The sequence below is a fragment of the Hypanus sabinus genome, chromosome 14, assembly GCF_030144855.1.
Source record: "Hypanus sabinus isolate sHypSab1 chromosome 14, sHypSab1.hap1, whole genome shotgun sequence".
Lineage (NCBI taxonomy): Eukaryota > Metazoa > Chordata > Chondrichthyes > Myliobatiformes > Dasyatidae > Hypanus > Hypanus sabinus.
This window is the reverse complement of record NC_082719.1, coordinates 26,655,456-26,672,402: the sequence shown is the minus strand read 5'-3', so window position 1 is coordinate 26,672,402 and position 16,947 is coordinate 26,655,456. Positions and strand designations below refer to the sequence as shown.

General features: G+C 42.6%; 1 protein-coding gene across 1 annotated transcript in view; it reads right to left on the bottom strand.

The window, feature by feature from the left end:
* cc2d2a (coiled-coil and C2 domain containing 2A) overlaps positions 1–16,947 on the bottom strand; it is a 148,993-nt gene that overhangs the window by 110,777 nt on the left and 21,269 nt on the right. The window contains 3 exon segments of the mRNA XM_059988913.1: positions 5,998–6,099; positions 7,668–7,766; positions 14,745–14,836. Coding sequence (XP_059844896.1) covers positions 5,998–6,099; positions 7,668–7,766; positions 14,745–14,836 — 293 coding nt within the window.

Sequence of the window (16,947 nt, the reverse complement as noted above, 5' to 3'; positions counted from 1 at the left end):
GTGAAGGCAGAGGTCTCTGAGCTTTTTGTCGAGCCTGGATGGAACTATGGTGTTGAATGCTGAAAAGCAGTCGAAGAACAGCATTCTCACATAAGCATCCTTCTTCTCCAGACGTGTAAGGATGATGTGTGTAGAGCAGTGGCGATTCTGTCATCTGTCGACAGGTTGTGTCAGTAGATGAATTGTAGGGGTCCAGTGTGGGTGGTAGCAAGCTGCAGCTGTAGTCCTTGACCAGCCTCTCAAAGCATTTGCTCATTATTGAGGTGAGTACGATAGGACACCAGTCATTCAGGCATGCACTGCAACACGGATGTGTTTAAACTACGTAGTGGGGGTAGGGGATGAACTGGAAATATAAGGATGGAGTTAAAGGGAAAGTGAAAATAAGAAAAGTTAAAAAGGACAACAGAATCAATGGAGTAGAAAGATCAAGAAGAGATCATACAGTATGGCCAAGTGAAATAGGAATTGATATGAAAGGAGAGGAGGAGAGGGGAGTAACAAATTAAAAGTATTATATATGAATGCACGAAGTATAAGGAATAAAGTAGATGAGCTTGAGGCTCAGTTGGAAATTGGCAAGTACGATGTGGGAATAACTGAGACATGGCTTCAAGCAGACAGGGCCTGGGAAATGAATATTCAAGGATATACATCTTATCGAAAGGACAGACTGACTGGCAGAGGGGGTGGGGTGGCTCTGTTGGTGAGGAATGATATTCAGTCCCTTGCGAGGGGGGACAGGGGATGTAGTGTCAGTATGGATAGAACTGAGAAATTCTAAGGGTAGAAAGACCCTAATGGGAGTTATCTACAGGCCCCCAAACAGCAGTCTGGATGTAGGGAGTAAGTTGAATGAAGAGTTAAAATTGGCATGTCGCAAAGGTAATGATACAGTTGTCATGGGGGATTTCAACATGCAGGTAGACTGGGAGAATCAGAATGGTACTGGACCCCAAGAAAGGGAGTTTGTGGAGTGCCTCCGAGATGGATTCTTAGAACAGCTGGTACTGGAGCCTACCAGGGAGAAGGCAATTCTAGATTTACTGTTGTGCAATGAACCGAATTTGATCAGGGACCTCGAGGTAAAGGAACCATTAGGAGGTAGTGACCATAATATGATATGTTTTAACCTACAATTTGAGAAGGAGAAGGGAAAATCGGATGTGTCAGTATTACAGTTGAACAAAGGGACCTATGGAGCTATGAGGGAGGAGCTGGCCAAAGTTCAATGGAATAATACCCTAGCAGGGAAGACAGTGGAACAACAATGGCAAGTATTTCTGGGAATAATGCAGAAGGTGCAGGATCGGTTCATTCTAAAGAGGAAGAAAGATCCTAAGGGGAGTAAGGGGCGGCCGTGGCTGATGAGGGAAGTAAAGGGCAGTATAAAAATAAAAGAGAAGAAGTATAACATAGCAAAGATGAGCGGGAAACTGGAGGACTGGGAAGCTTTTAAAGAGCAATACGCCAAGAAAAAATGAGGTACGAAGATAAACTAGCCAAGAATATAAAGGAGGATAGTAAAAGCTTCTTTAGGTATGTGAATAGCAAAAAAATAGTTAAGACCAAAATTGGGCCATTGAAGACAGAAACGGGTGAATTTATTATGGAGAACAAGGAAATTGCAGACGAGTTGAACGGGTACTTTGGATCTGTCTTCACTAGGGAAGACACAAACAATCTCCCAGATGTAATAGTGGCCAAAGGAACTAGGGTAAAGGATGAACTGAAGGAAATTTATATTAGGCAAGACTGTTGAGTCTGAAGGCTGATAAGTCCCCGGGACCTGATGGTCTGCATCCCAGGATACTTAAAGAGGTGGCTCTAGAAATCATGGACGCATTGGTAATCATTTTTCAATGTTCTATAGATTCAGGAACAGTTCCTGCTGATTGGAGGGTGGCTAATGTTGTCCCACTTTTCAAGAAAGGAGGGAGAGAGAAAACAGGGTTAGACCGGCTAGCCTGACGTCAGTGTTGGGAAAGATGCTGGAGTCAGTATAAAAGAGGAAATTACGACACATTTGGATAGCAGTAGAAGGATCAGTCCGAGTCAGCATGGATTTATGAAGGGAAAATCATGCTTGACTAATCTTCTGGAGTTTTTTGAGGATTTAACTATGAAAATGGACAAGGGAGAGCCAATGGATGTAGTGTACCTGGACTTCCAGAAAGCTTTTGATAAAGTCCCACATAGGAGATTAGTGGGCAAAATTAGGGTAAATGGTGTTGGAGGCAGAGTACTGACATGGATTGAAAATTGGCTGGCTGACAGGAAACAAAGTAGTGATTAACGGGTCCCTTTCGGAATGGCAGGCTGTGACCAGTGGGGTACCGCAAGGTTCAGTGCTGGGACCGCAGCTGTTTACAATATACATTAATGATTTAGCTGAAGGGATTAAAAGTAACATTAGCAAATTTGCCGATGACACAAAGCTGGGTGGCAGTGTGAAATGTCAGGAGGATGTTATGAGAATGCAGGGTGACTTGGACAGGTTGGATGAGTGGGCAAATGTATGGCAGATGCAGTTTAATGTGGATAATTGTGAGGTTATCCACTTTGGTGGCAAGAACAGGGAGTCAAGTTAGGAAAAGGGGAAGTACAACGAGATCTAGGTATTCTTGTACATCAGTCAATGAAAGCAAGCATGCAGGTACAGCAGTCAGTGAAGAAAGCTAATGGCATGATGGCCTTTATAACAAGAGGAATTGAGTATAAGAGTAAAGAGGTCCTTCTGCAGCTGTACAGGGCCCTGGTGAGACCCCACCTGGAGTATTGTGTGCAGTTTTGGTCTCCAAATTTGAGGAAGGACATTCTTGCCATTGAGGGAGTGCAGCATAGGTTCACAAGGTTAATTCCCGGAATGGCAGGACTGTCGTATGTTGAAAGATTGGAGCAACTGGGTTTGTATACACTGGAATTTAGAAGGATGAGAGGGGATCTGATTGAAACATATAAGATTATTAAGGGATTGGACACGCTGGAGGCAGGAAGCATGTTCCTGCTGATGGATGAGTCCAGAACTAGAGACCATAGTTTAAAAATAAGGGGTAGGCCATTTAGAACAGAGATGCAGAAAAACTTTTTCACCCAGAGAGTGGTGGATATGTGGAATGCTCTGCCCCAGAAGGCAGTGGAGGCCAAGTCTCTGGATGCATTCAAGACAGAGTTAGATAGAGCTCTTATAGATAGCAGGGTCGGGATATAGGGAGAGGGCAGGAACAGGGTACTGATTGTGTATGATCAGCCATTATCACAGTGAATGGCGGTGCTGGCTAGAAGGGCCGAATGGCCTACTCCTGCACCTACTGTCTATTGTCTTTTGTTACCTTGGTCTTTTTTAGTATAGGGACAATGGTAGATAATTTGACGCAGGAGGGCACTCTACACTGGGAGAGGGCGAGATGAAAGATGTCTGTAAACACACTGCACATCCTGTGTACTCGCCCTGGGATGCCGTTGGATCTTGCAGCCTTGCGACTGTCCACTCGTTGGAAACACCTGCGTACCTCAGCCTCAGAGATGACCAGGTTGCAGGTTGTAACGGTGGCTTTCCTTGGAGGCTCAGAGTTAACGACTTCAAACTGAGCATAAAAGCGATTGAGCTCATCCGGGAGAGAGGCCGCGATGTTGGCGGCACCACAATGTTTGGATTTGAATTCTGTGATGATATGCAGCCCTCACCACAAATCACTTGTGCTTGTGGGGGTTTTTGATGACGGGTGCTGCTTTCCTACAACAGTGTTTCAGGTAGATGTGCTCAATGGTTGGGAGGGCTTTACCCCCGATGTACTGGGCCAAATCCACTACCTTTTGTAGGGTTTTCCACTCAAAGGCATTGGTCTTCCCATTTCAGGTCATAGTGCAGTCCGTCAATACACTTTCCACCACACATCTATAGAAGTTTGTCAAGGGTTTTGAAGTCATGTCGAATATCTGGAGACTCCTAAGACACCTAAGCACTGTTGTGCTTCTTTGCAATTATATTTAGATAATGGATCCAGGATAGGTCCTCTGAGATAGTGACGCCCAGGAATTTAAAGTTACTGACACTCTCCACCTCTGATCCTCTGATAAGTACTGGCTAATGGACTTCTGGTTTCCCTCTCCTGAAGTCAGTTCCTTGATCTTGCTGACATTGAATAAGATGTTGTCCTGCCACCACTCAGCCAAATTTTCAATCTCCTTCCTGTATGCTGATTCATCACCACCATTGATACAGCCCACAATAGTGGTGTCATTAGTGAACTTGCATATGGTGTTGGAGCTGTACTTAGCCACACAACCATGGGTGTAAAGTGAGTCAATCACAGGGCTAAGCACAAGGCCTGGTGGTGCTCCTGTGTTAGAGATTTTGGAGGAGATATTTTTGCCAACCTGAACTGACTGGAGTCTGCAAGTGAGGAAATCCAAGATCTAATTGCACAAAGAGGTACTGAGACCCAGGTATTGGAGTTTTGATGGGATGGTGGTTTTAGATGCTGAGCTGAAATTGATAAAGAGTTTCCTGATGTAAGCATCTTTGCTGTCCAGATGTTCCAGGATTGTGTTAAGGGCCAATGAGATGGCATCTGTTGTTCTGGTGGGCAAATTGGAAAAGATCCAAGTCACCACTCAAGCCTTCCTAATTGCTTACTATCCTACATGGTAATTCCCCTTATTCCATTTGTAAGAATATTTAAGTCCCCCTGAATTAAAAAAATAGGTTCCTAGCATGTAAAATGTAGTATTTATTTTTCTACTAAAATGAACACCTTCACATTTTCCTGAACTCTGCTCCTTCAGTACTTTGCTTCCCACTCACTTTCCAATGAAGTTTAGAAACTGTTTGAAACTTTATAGCTTACTTTCTACTTGGTTTGTGTTGCAGGCAAATTTGCAGAGAAAAACCATGTGTTTTCACCTGAAACACCAATATCGAGTTTAGACACTTTATACCCCAGCACTAACTCTTAACGGTACAGACTGAATTAGGAACTGTACTGCATGAGGCACTGAGTAGAAAGGAACCTTTGCTCACTGCAGTTTAGAAGAATGAAAACTGATCTCTTTCAATGTGATTTACTTTCTGATCTTCAACCAACATCGAGCTGACATATGACCCTGCCCCCCCCCCCCCCCACCCTCTGAATATGTTACTTTGTGCAACTATCTTTTCAGGAGCACTTTACTGAATTAAGTGTGAATAGCCAGATGTACCACTGGTGGCTCCAAGGGCAGTCATAGCCGAAGGGTGGTAGTGGGGACGAGCTCCCACTACTAAACAAATGCTCTTCATGGCGTGCGTCTCAAACAGCCTCTGACAACCAAGTCCCACTCCTGGCCTTCACGTGTGGCATAGTTCTTATGCCCGGCAGAGCTGTTCTCAATGACAGGAGAAGGGGCAAAGGCGGACCACTGGCGCCTTAAAACCAGTTGCTCCAGGCAGATGGGGCTCGTTAACCACAGATGGTAGCTCATCTAGGAGAGGGAAAACTCTGATTTCAAACCTCTGCTGCCTTGCAGCTATACCAGATTCATGGGAAAGGCTTTGGGAGTGAACCCCGAGGAAAAATACGGAGTCGGAGCCCCGAAGGCGGCTGACTGCTGTACCCAGCACCGGCACGGCAACTCCTGCGATGGTGCTGGCACCAAACTGTACCGACTCTCGTCGTTCCTTTGGACCTGTCATCAGCGTGGGGGGGGGGGGGATCCCACTGCACGGGCAACAGACGGATCTCCATATCAACTATGCTCTGGCTTGCGCCCTGGAGAAGCCACTCTCTGTGACTACCAGAGGCGCAGTATCCATGGTCGACCACTACAACTGGTGCCTCTTCCTTATCTTACAATCTGCCACATTGACCTATTACCTATGTTCACAATTTCAAATTATAATTATTGAGGAGCAAAGACTTTTTACCTTAAGATTGGTTTAACTTAAAACACAGTGCACGAGTACAATTTAAAACACAAAGAAATAGAGAAGTGTGCCAATGGTTTACAAAGACTTGCCTTAGGTTTCTCCTTCAATCTACTTGCTACCTCACGAAACCTAACCCGTGGAGGAATAGCTGATTCAGCACCCCTCGGTGTCTTCACATCCTCTTCGTCTGGCTGAGCAGGTGATAAAAACCTCAAGTTAATAGTGAAGAAAAGAATGTGCCTATCACACTCAGTTCTTTTCTGCCTTATTTAGGATTTAGATTATTTATATGTACTATGTAAATAAACTTCAGTACAAATGCTTGATATGTGGATATGTAATTAGTCATTTCATTCATCACAAGTGCATATCTCCATTGAATTGAGTTGGCTGAGGGTATCCAGGGCACAATAAGCTGAATTTCAAATGATCAATACCAGATCAAACAAAGTTAATTCACCAACCATTGAAACAGGTCGACAAAAGCATTGAAACGTAGGATATCCAGACAGGAATGAAGCATATCATTTGTGACATTTATGGGTGTTTACTGATGTTTATATGATACTAATCAGAATTATTTTTGGAGGGACTAGCTCTGGAGGGAAACAGAAATATTTAAACATTGGTTCTTGTCTTCCTAGCTGCCTCAGAGATCTAGATTACCAATAACAGACATCTCAATGTACTAGAAAATGCTACCAATGTTGTTTCCAGAGTATCCTCCTATTTCTATAGAAGAAAATTAAATTGGAGTGAGTGCCATCTCTCAGGCCAACTCCTCCTATAGAGGCCTGGTTACTCTCAATCACCTATATTAGGCAGGCCACATTATTTGCAAGTTCAACACTAAAAGCCCAAAACAGGCACTGTATTTAGAGTTTCACCATGGGGCAATTTACCAGTAGACAGAAGGAAACATTCAAGGCTTTCTTAATAATTGCACCACCCCCAGTGACTCTCGGGAACCTCTGGCCCACAAACTCTCATAGTGAAGAAGAAACATTTGGGGTGGTATTGAAAATCATGAGTCAATGTGTCAGGAGCATACAAAGCCCTGTTTGAACAAGGGAAGTAGTAAACACCTCACAAATGATCAAATACCTCCTGCCCTATTGTGGAAAAGTTGATGGGTATTACATTGGCCTCATCAACCATATCAGAACCCACAAAAGTACAGCCGATATTGGTTACCCTTGATCCAGAGCATTATCTAAGAATAAGATCTTTTTTTATTTCTAAGTTCAACTGTTTCTTTAGGTTTTTCATTATAGGATTCCAAAGAGAAGATAATATAGTACCCTGTCAGATGTCAAAGATGGACCCATCAAATATACCCAGTGCATCATCACACTGCCTTTACTTTCATTGTTGAATTCAGAACACTTAGGTCATTTGAAATTCAGCAGCCTGACTCATACGATGGATAAAGGTCATAGAAAGACAGAGCTATGCACATACTGCTTGGCATGTCTAATGCAAAAGAAGACATGAATAAAGAATTATTCTTCTGAGAAGAATGTAACAACATAAATCTATAACTGGATCTTCCTTAGAACATGAATTTTAATCCAATTTGAATTTAATTCAGAAAATTATACAAAGGCCCAATGAAAAGAAACAGTAACAGAAGGAAATGCAATAAATGCCTTAATCAACAAGGAAGTGAATAGAAATCTATGATAAGAATGAGGTAATAAATTACCATAAGGGTTATATTAAAACAAATAATAGTTCAAAATACCATACACTTTCTCACCTCAGTGTCAAATTGAGTGACCAATGCTTGATCTCTGTGATCAGTCAGACATCCAGATCTATCTTCTTCCTTTTGCTGGATGACACTCTCAGCTTTAGACTAAATAGTACATTTAAAAATGTAAGTTTTAATTCAACTATGCATAAAAATCCACATTCACGTAAACATTCCCTTGATCACGTAAACCATCTCCCTTTGCCCTCAAAACCTGTTGCTGATCTTTCCTTCATTTCAGACATTTTCAGTTCTTTCAGCTTCTCACCAGAACGACCATCAATCCAAATACACTTCAATTAACTTAAAGTGCTAAAAGGGTTTGCTCAGGCTCTCAGGTGAATTAAACAAGGTATCCTCTAACACAATGCCAACAGCAAACATCAATCTTCTTCAGTGCGAGTACAACAAATGTTATTTGGTTTAAATGCAAGATATCATGTCAAAACTGGAAAACGTTTTTGAAAATTGCAAACATATTTAACCAGTTAATAAATAGGAAAAAATAAAAAAGCAGCAGACTTTAATTCAATAAAAAAAACTTACATTATATTACCTTAATGACATCTGAAAAATATTGGATTGACTTAAGATAAGCCGAGAAATATGGATTTTAACAGATATTGTCTGTCACACAAAGGCATTTGGTAAAAGATGAATCTTGATTTGGAGTTATGAGGTTGCAAATATGAGGGGTGATTGATAAGTTCGTGACCTAAGGTAGAAGGATTCAATTTTAGAAAGCCTAGCACTTATTTTTCAACATAGTCCCCTCCTACATTTACACAATTAATCCAGTGGTCGTGGAGCGTACAGATCTTGGACCTCCAGAAAATGTCCATGGCATGGGTGATTGATAAGTTTGTGGCCTAAGGCATAAGGCGATGAGTTACACAGCTCTCATTACAAGCAAATGCAGTTCAACTCGTTGAGTGATTATGAAGAAAGTTTGAAGTTAATAACTCATCTCCTTGGGCCACAAACATCAATCACCCCTGCTGTGGACACTTTCTGGAGGTCCAAGATCCATATGCTCCGCGACCGCTGGACTAAGTGTGCAAGTATAGAAGGGGACTATGTTGAAAAATAAATGTACTCGGTTTTCTGAAATTGACTCCTTCTACCTTAGGCCATGAACTTTATCAATCACCCCTCGAACCAGAATCTAAGGCAAAACAAAAACAACTGGAGGAACTCAGTAGGTCAGGCAGCAGCTGTAGTGGGAAACAGAGCTGTCAAGCTGGTGTGTCCAGGTGAAGTGAAATGACTGGCAGATGGAGGAAAGAAGGGTGGAATCACAGAGGCTGGGAGATGGAGAACAAATGGTGACAGATGATGGAATCCAATGGGACAGGACTGTGGACTATCCAGGGAGAATGTGAGGTGCTCTTCTAGTTTACACTTGATCATATCCCAGTGGAGGATAAGGCTGAGGGAATGGGGAGGATATTAATTCAGCTTGCAACTAGAAGCTCCAGAAAGCCATAGTGGGTGGAGTGTAGGTGCTCAGCAAGCTGGTTACCTAGTCTGCACTTGCTCTTACTGATATAAAGCAGACCACATAGAAAAGCACTGGTTGAAATGAACCAGATTACAGGAGATTCACATGAAATTCTGTCTCACCTGGGAGGATTGTTTGGGTTTCTGGCTGGTGGTGAGGGAGGAGATGCAGTGACAGGCATCACAGCTCTCATGGTTGCAGGAGAAAGTGTCCGATTTCAGTGCTATTTAGAACAATCATCTTCCTCTCAAGGTAAGCAATCAACAAACTTCATTAAATGATATGTGCATTTCAGTCAGCCCAACAAATTTTGAACCAATCACAAACAGAGGTATGATCACACCTCACAGGACAAAGATAAATGAAAGGCAACGTTTATAAATTGGTTTATAATTCCTGGTCCTTTCACTGCAATTATCAAAAACAAGGATCGTGGTTCAAAATTCAATTGGTAACCATGTCTTGACAAGATTATATGTCATGCCAGTTATATCTTCTGTTCAATCTGTATGTTACAGAATCACTAAAGATAAATTCAGAGAGCTAATGCGGCTGAATGCTTCTTTCAATGGCAAGTCTATAACATCAGTCTAACAACTGATATGATGCAGTTATTCCCTTTTAAATGGATTTCCTGTTTAATTTCCTATTAAATGGAGACAATGACGCCCCCAGTGATGTAAAATTTCCGATGAAGGGTCTTGATCTGAAATGTCCACTGTCCAGTTTCCTGCATATTTCTACCTGACCTACTGAGCTCCTCCAGCTGCTTTGTGTGTATCTCTTATTACATATATTAATGAGAAAGCAAAGATCTTGGAGCAATAATAAGTGAAAAATATTGCAATGAGGCACAGATGTGCAAGTCTGACATGCAGAATTTGCAAAGGGAACAGCTATTCTTAAAAGAAATTATAAAATGATGTGAATTGTTAGAGACAATTATTTTTTGCAAAAACTTAATTTAAAAAAATGTAGGCATTGCTATTGACCAGGTGATCCAAGGGCAAGTGGAGAGCCAATAAGATTGCATCCACTGTAGACAACCTTACACAATGAAGACTGCTGCTAAATACTTGAGTTCACCCACCATTCCTTTGTCCCCCATTACTACCTCTCCAGTGTCATTTTCTAGCAATCCAATTTCCACTTTCATCTCTTTTTTTTTCATATAACTCTTTAAAATCTGAGAAAACTTTGGTACCCTCATTTATATTATTGGCTAGCTTACCTTCATATTTCATTTTATCTCTCCTTAGTTGGCTTCTGTTGTTTTTTAAAACATTTCCAATCCTCTACCTTCCCACTAAGCTCTGCTATATTATAAGCCTTCTCTTGTGCTTTTATGCTATTTTTAACTTCCCTTGGCAGCCCTAGTCACCTTATGCTCCCCTTTAGAACACTTCTTCTTCGGGATGTATCTATTCTGCACTTTCCTAATTGCCACTAGAAATTTTAGCTATTGCTGTTCTGCCATCATCGCTGCTAGTGATCCCTTCCAATCAACTTTGATCAACTCTTTTTTGCTTCTGTAATTCCTTTTACTCCACTACAATATTGATATATCTCACTTTAGCTTCCCCCTCTCAAACCACAGGGAGAATTCTATCAGATGATGATCACTACCTTCAGATGGTTCCTTTACCTGAAGTTCCCTAATCAAATCTGGTTAATTACACAACACCCAAACCAAAATTGCCTTTTCCCTGGTAGGCTCAACCACAAGTTGCTCTAAAATACCATCTCATAGGCATCATACAAATTCTCTCTTGAAATCCAGCACCAACCTGATTTTCCTAATCTACCTGCATACTGAAATGTAACATTACCCTTCTTGCATGCCTTTGCAATCTCCTGTTGTAATTTATGTCACACATCCTGGCTACTTTTGGGAGGTCTGTATAAAACTCCCACTGTGGTCTTTTTACCCTTGCAGTTTCTTAACTCTTCTCACAAGGATTCTAAATCTTCTTATCCTATGTCAATTATTTCCAAGGATTTGATTTCATATTTTACCAACAATACCACCCCATCCCTCTGCTCTTTTGATACAATGAGTATCCTTGGATGTTAAGTTCCCAACTGTGATTTTTCAGCCATGACTCACTGATGCTCACGCCATACCAGCCAATCTTTAACCGGGTTACCAGGTCATCTATCTCATTCTGTACATAAGAGATAGGAGAGAGGAGCAGGAGTAGGCCAATCGGCCCCTCAAGCCTGCTCCGCCATTCAACAAGATCATGGCTGATCTAAACCTAGCCTCATGTCCACTTACCGTATCCCCTAATGCCATTTTTATCCAGGAAAATGTCTATCTCCGTTTTGAATTTATTGAGTGTAGTAGCTTCCACAGCTCTCTGGGGCAGTAAATTCCACAGCCCCACTACCCTCTGAGTGAAGAAATTTCTCCTCATCTCAGTCCTGGAACGGCATCCCCTTATTTTAAGATTCTGCCCCCTAGTCCTAGTTTCACCCTTCATTGGGAACATTCTCCCCGCATCCACCTGATCAAGCCCCTTCACAATCTTATATGTTTCAATAAGATCGCCTCTCATTCTTCAGAACTCCAATGAGTAGAGTCCCAATCTACTCAACCTCTCATCATACATCAACCCACCCATCCCCGGAATTAACCTAGTGAACATTCTCTGCACTGCCTCTAGAGCCAGTATGTCCTTTCTTAAATATGGACACCAGAACTGCACGCAGTACTCCAGGTGTGGTCTCACCAATACCGGTACAACTGCAGTAAGACCTCCCTGTTCTTATACTCCATCCCCCTAGCAATAAAAGCCAGCATTCCATTGGCCTTCTTGACCACCTGCTGCACGTGCATACTAACTTTTTGTGTTTCCTGTACCAGGACCCCCAGATCCCTTTGCACAGAAGCACTTTCCAGTTTCTCTCCATTTAGATAACTTGCTCTATTATTTTTCCTGCCAAAGTGCAAGACCTCACACTTGTCCGTATTATATTTCATCTGCCAAATGTCTGCCCAATCACTCAGCCTACCTGTGTCCCCCTGCAGGGTTTCAATGCCCTCCGCACTCATTACACTCCCTCCCATCTTTGTGTCATCAGCAAACTTCGATACGTTGCACTTAGTCCCTTTCTCCAAATCATTAATATAGATTGTAAAGAGTTATGTGTATACACTGTGTGTATTCAAATATAACATCTTTAGTCCTGTTTTCATCATCCTTTCCAATTTTGCCCCCATGTTACACTTCAACTCATCCCAATGACTGCAGTTTTGCCCTATCATCAGCTTGTACTTCATCACAAACTTACTATACCACTGCACCAACCTCAGTCCTATCACTCTGGTTTCTGTTCCCCTGCCAGATTAGTTTAAAATCTCCCCAACAGCTATAGCAAACTTGCCCACAAGGATTTTGGTCCTTTTTGAGTTCAGGTGTAACATGTCTTTTTGCACAGGTCATACCTTCCCTAGAGGAGAACCCAATGACCCAGACATCCAAACTCCTGCCCCTGCCTCATTTCCTCAGCCACATATCCATCTGCCAGATCATTCTATTCTTACCCTCAATGATGCATGACACAGGCAGCAATCCAGAGATTTCTACCCTTGAGGTCCTGCTTTTCAGCTTTCTACCTAACTCCCTGTATTCTCTCTGCAGGACCTCATCCCTTTTCCTACCTGTATCATTGGCATCAATATGCACCAGGACTTCAGGCTGCTCACCACAGAATCTCCTGTGGGCTCCCCTAACTATGGAATCCCCTATCACTACTGCACTCCTCCTCTCTTCCCTTCCCTTCTGAGCCACAGAGCTGGACTTTGTGCCAGAGACCCTGTTGCTGGTAGGTCATTCTCCCAAAAGTCACCAAAGCAGTATACTTTTTATCGAGGGGAACAGCCAAGGAGGCTGGACTGGCTGCCTATCTTCTTTCCCTCTCCTGACAGTCACCCAGCTACCTGACCCCTGCAACTTATGGGTGGCTACCATCCTGTAGATCTTATCTATAACTTCCTCATTCTCCTGTATGAGCTGATGGCCATCAAGCTGTAGCTGCAGTTCCTAAACAAGTTTTCTGATCAGACACAGCCATCTGAGAGACAGGAGGTCGCCCAGTGCTTCCACATCTCACAGGAAAGGACATACCACTAACCCTGGGCCCATTCTCAATGTACTATCTATGTACTAACAAAGAAAGAAAGAGGGGAAAAAGGCTTACTTGAAACTCATTTAGAGCCTTTGCCTATTTTCTCTGAAGCCTGTGAACCAAAGCTCCCACCCTAACCTTAGCGCACTCCAGAAAAGGCTGCTCCCACAATGGCTGCTCTGTTTGCACCTCACTTTTTTTTGTTGGCCCTCGCTAAGTAACTAACAACAAAGCATTCTCCCGTTTGGCAGACAAGGCCCGACAGGCTCCGCTCGCTTTTTAAAACTGGTGCGTAAACTCCACAGGAACTGTCTGCAACTCTTAACGAACAGGTACAGATGGCCCCCATTTTATGACAGCTTGTTGTTACCAAAGACCTACATTAGTACCTGTTTTCACTAACCGAAGAGGATTTTCACTTTTACAATAAAAAGACGCCTGCTTTATACGTGTGTTCACCCCAAGAAAGACTACAATGACCGTGAAGCCTTGTGTGGGCAGTTGTGTGCGCGTGTGTGTATGTGCATATGCGCGTACGTGCCTATTTTTTTTCTTGAAATCAATTTTGGCTCGCTGTCTTCCCAATTCTGAAAACTGAAACTACACCATACATACAATATTTCTACTTTATATAGGCTGTATACTTATCATATCATTCCTGTTTTTACTATATGTTCATTTTATTTTAGGTTTTATGTGTTATTTGGTAGGTTATTTTTTGGGTCTGGGATCACTCAAAAAATTTTCCCATATAAATTAATGGTAATTGTTTCTTCGCTTTACGACATTTTGGCTTACAAGCGGTTTCATAGGAACGCTCTACCTTTAGATAGCGGGGGAAACCTGTATACCTAATAAAGTGGCCAGTGACTCTATGTACGTGATTGCTCTGTGAGTTTTCCAGTGGTTACAGTTGCCTGTGTATTTTTTCTGTAAACTTCTTGGTTTCAGAGGCAGGTGTCACAATCTGACTATCTCACTGGAACTTCCTGTTGTCAGTCGTCTGGAAGAAGGTCATACTAGCTTCAGCCTCTCTCTTTTTTGTCTCTTGCCATGCTTCTTCTCCTTTGCTCTCACAACACTTAATGAAAAGATCATAAGCAGCAACCTTTATGCTTGTCTCATTCCTAACTTCAGAAGAACCTTCGGATGGCAAAAGCATCAGCATCCAACCCACATTTACACAGGAAGCCCAAAACTTGCCAGTGTATTGAGAACTCTGGAAACCTTGCAGAGGCCAAACAAGATCTGAGCCAAAATATCAAAAGAAAGCAAGACTGTAGCTTGAGTCTTGTCATACACAATGACAAATAAATCACACTGTTTTCCTACTTTAAAAAATTGCATGGAAAGGGTTAAGACAAAACACCAACCAAAATAACACATTTTAGCAAAAAGCATGAGTCTACTTTGATATAAATTTAAGGTTTATTCATGTAAGCCACACATACCCTGGCTGCTTTCAGTTTTTCCCTCATTTTCTCTCTCATGGAGTATTCAGCAAAACTAGTACTTGGGGTGGACACAGCAGGAGCAGGAAGAGCTGATGGGAAATGATAAACAACAGATAGTAAGGGGAAGGCAATCACAAATTCATACATTGAAAGAACACTTTGAATTCCTCCCTCTTCGTGACTGAGCCACTCTTCACCTAGTCCTGAAGAAGGGTCTCAACCCGAAATGTCAACTGTCATTTCCATGGAAGCTGCCTGACCTCCCGAGTTCCTCAGCATTTTGTGTGTATTACTTCCCTCTTCATGAGAGAGCTACACATTAATCACCCCCACATAAAAGGGCGGCTGATGGATCTAGTTAGAACATATAAAAATCTAGCACCAAATATGAATCCTCTAAATACAAATACAGGCAGTCCCTGGGTTACATACAGTTCCGTTCCTGAGTCCGTCTTTAAGTCAGATTTGTACGCAAGCCGGAACAAGTACATCTGGTATTATTTAGCGCCAGTCAAACGTTTGTCTTAGTATATAGTATATATTTTACCTTTCTATGCATATAAAACACTTAAGAAATGTATGTATTTCAATAATTAAACCACTGCGTTGCTTAGTAATAATTGTAGCTTTCATCGGGGCAGGGCCTTTCAAATGCTGCATTATTCTCACTTTATCCTTATTCCTTTAAAATTGTTCTGATCGTTGACTGACTGTAGCCTAATGCTTTTCCAATGACCGATGGTGTTTCACCTCTTTCCAAACACTTTATTATTTCCACTTTATTTTCAATTGCGATCGCTTCCCGTCAATGGAACAGAAACACTGCGGGCGGCGGATCCTGAACTGCGTCAGCTCCCGAGGTCCGCTGGGTCCTAAGGTCCACCGCACACCGTCAATGGAACAGAAACACTGTGGGCGGCGGATCCTGAACTGCGTCAGCTCCCGAGGTCCGCTGGGTCCTAAGGACCACCACACACCGTCAATGGAACAGAAACACTGTGGGCGGCAGATCCTGAATTACGTCAGCTCCCGAGGTCCGCTGGGTCCTAAGGTCCACCGCACACCGTCAATGGAACAGAAACACTGCGGGGTGCGGATCCTGAATTGCGTCAGCTCCCAAGGTCCGCTGGGTCCTAAGGTCCACCGCACACCGTCAATGGAACAGAAACACTGCTGGTGGCGGGTCCCAAGCTACGGACCACTGCACTGAATTCCCCAGGTCCAAAAGTCCACCGCACTGAGGCAGGCTAAATGGGACAAGTGGGGACTGTGTTGGGTTTGGGTTTTTGATCCTCCTCAATATTTCGCATGGGAATTTAAACTGGAGGTGGCAGTGTTTTTTTTTACGAGGTTGAGTTGTGAGCTCGACATCAACCTGTCACGGATATTACGGGAGTCAGTGGATCGACAACAACCCGGCACAGGAGTGGTCTGTCAGTGGATCGAACTCGCGAACCTCCATTCTCCAGCCGGGCACTGATCTCACTGTCTCACTGCACCACCAGCAGACCAGAATGGGGGGTGGGGGGGGGGGGAGCGGGGTCATGGTCAATCTTACTAAGAACAATTTAAGCCAAATACGAAGTTAAACACTCAACACTGTCAATGGCAATGACTTAAAATGGTGGACAGCGTCGCGATCTGACTTAAAATGGCGGGCGGCGTTCTCCTTTCTTGGTTCGTAAATAAGAGTTGTTCGTAAGTCGGACATTCGTAACTCGGGGACTGCCTGTATTCAAAATAATAAAACTTTTCTCATTTGAATGTATTGAAGTCAAAACAGAAGAAATAAGGATTGAGCAAACTGAGATAAAGAACTGGGAACAAAGTATAGTTCTAAAAGTTATAATTGATCTAAAAAGTTGTTGTCTCTCTTGGTGAGAAAACTAAAGAGTCATGTGCCTCCTAATGTAACAACAGCTGGTTTGGGATAAACTGACAGTACCTCAAGGACTCCCTTTGAATTGAGAACATCGGAATTTATTACCATTACTTCAACATATTCAGTAATATGACTTAAAAATGTTGTTGATATTCCAATGGTTTCTATGCGTGACCTTTCCTTCAATCAATTTAATATTTTCCTAGAACATAACAAGGCGGTTGCATCAAATATTATTTCAGACAAGTCTGAGTTTATGACACAACTTTAATTCCATTTGTTCTGTTTATAGTAATAAAAGCCTTTCCCAGTCTTAGC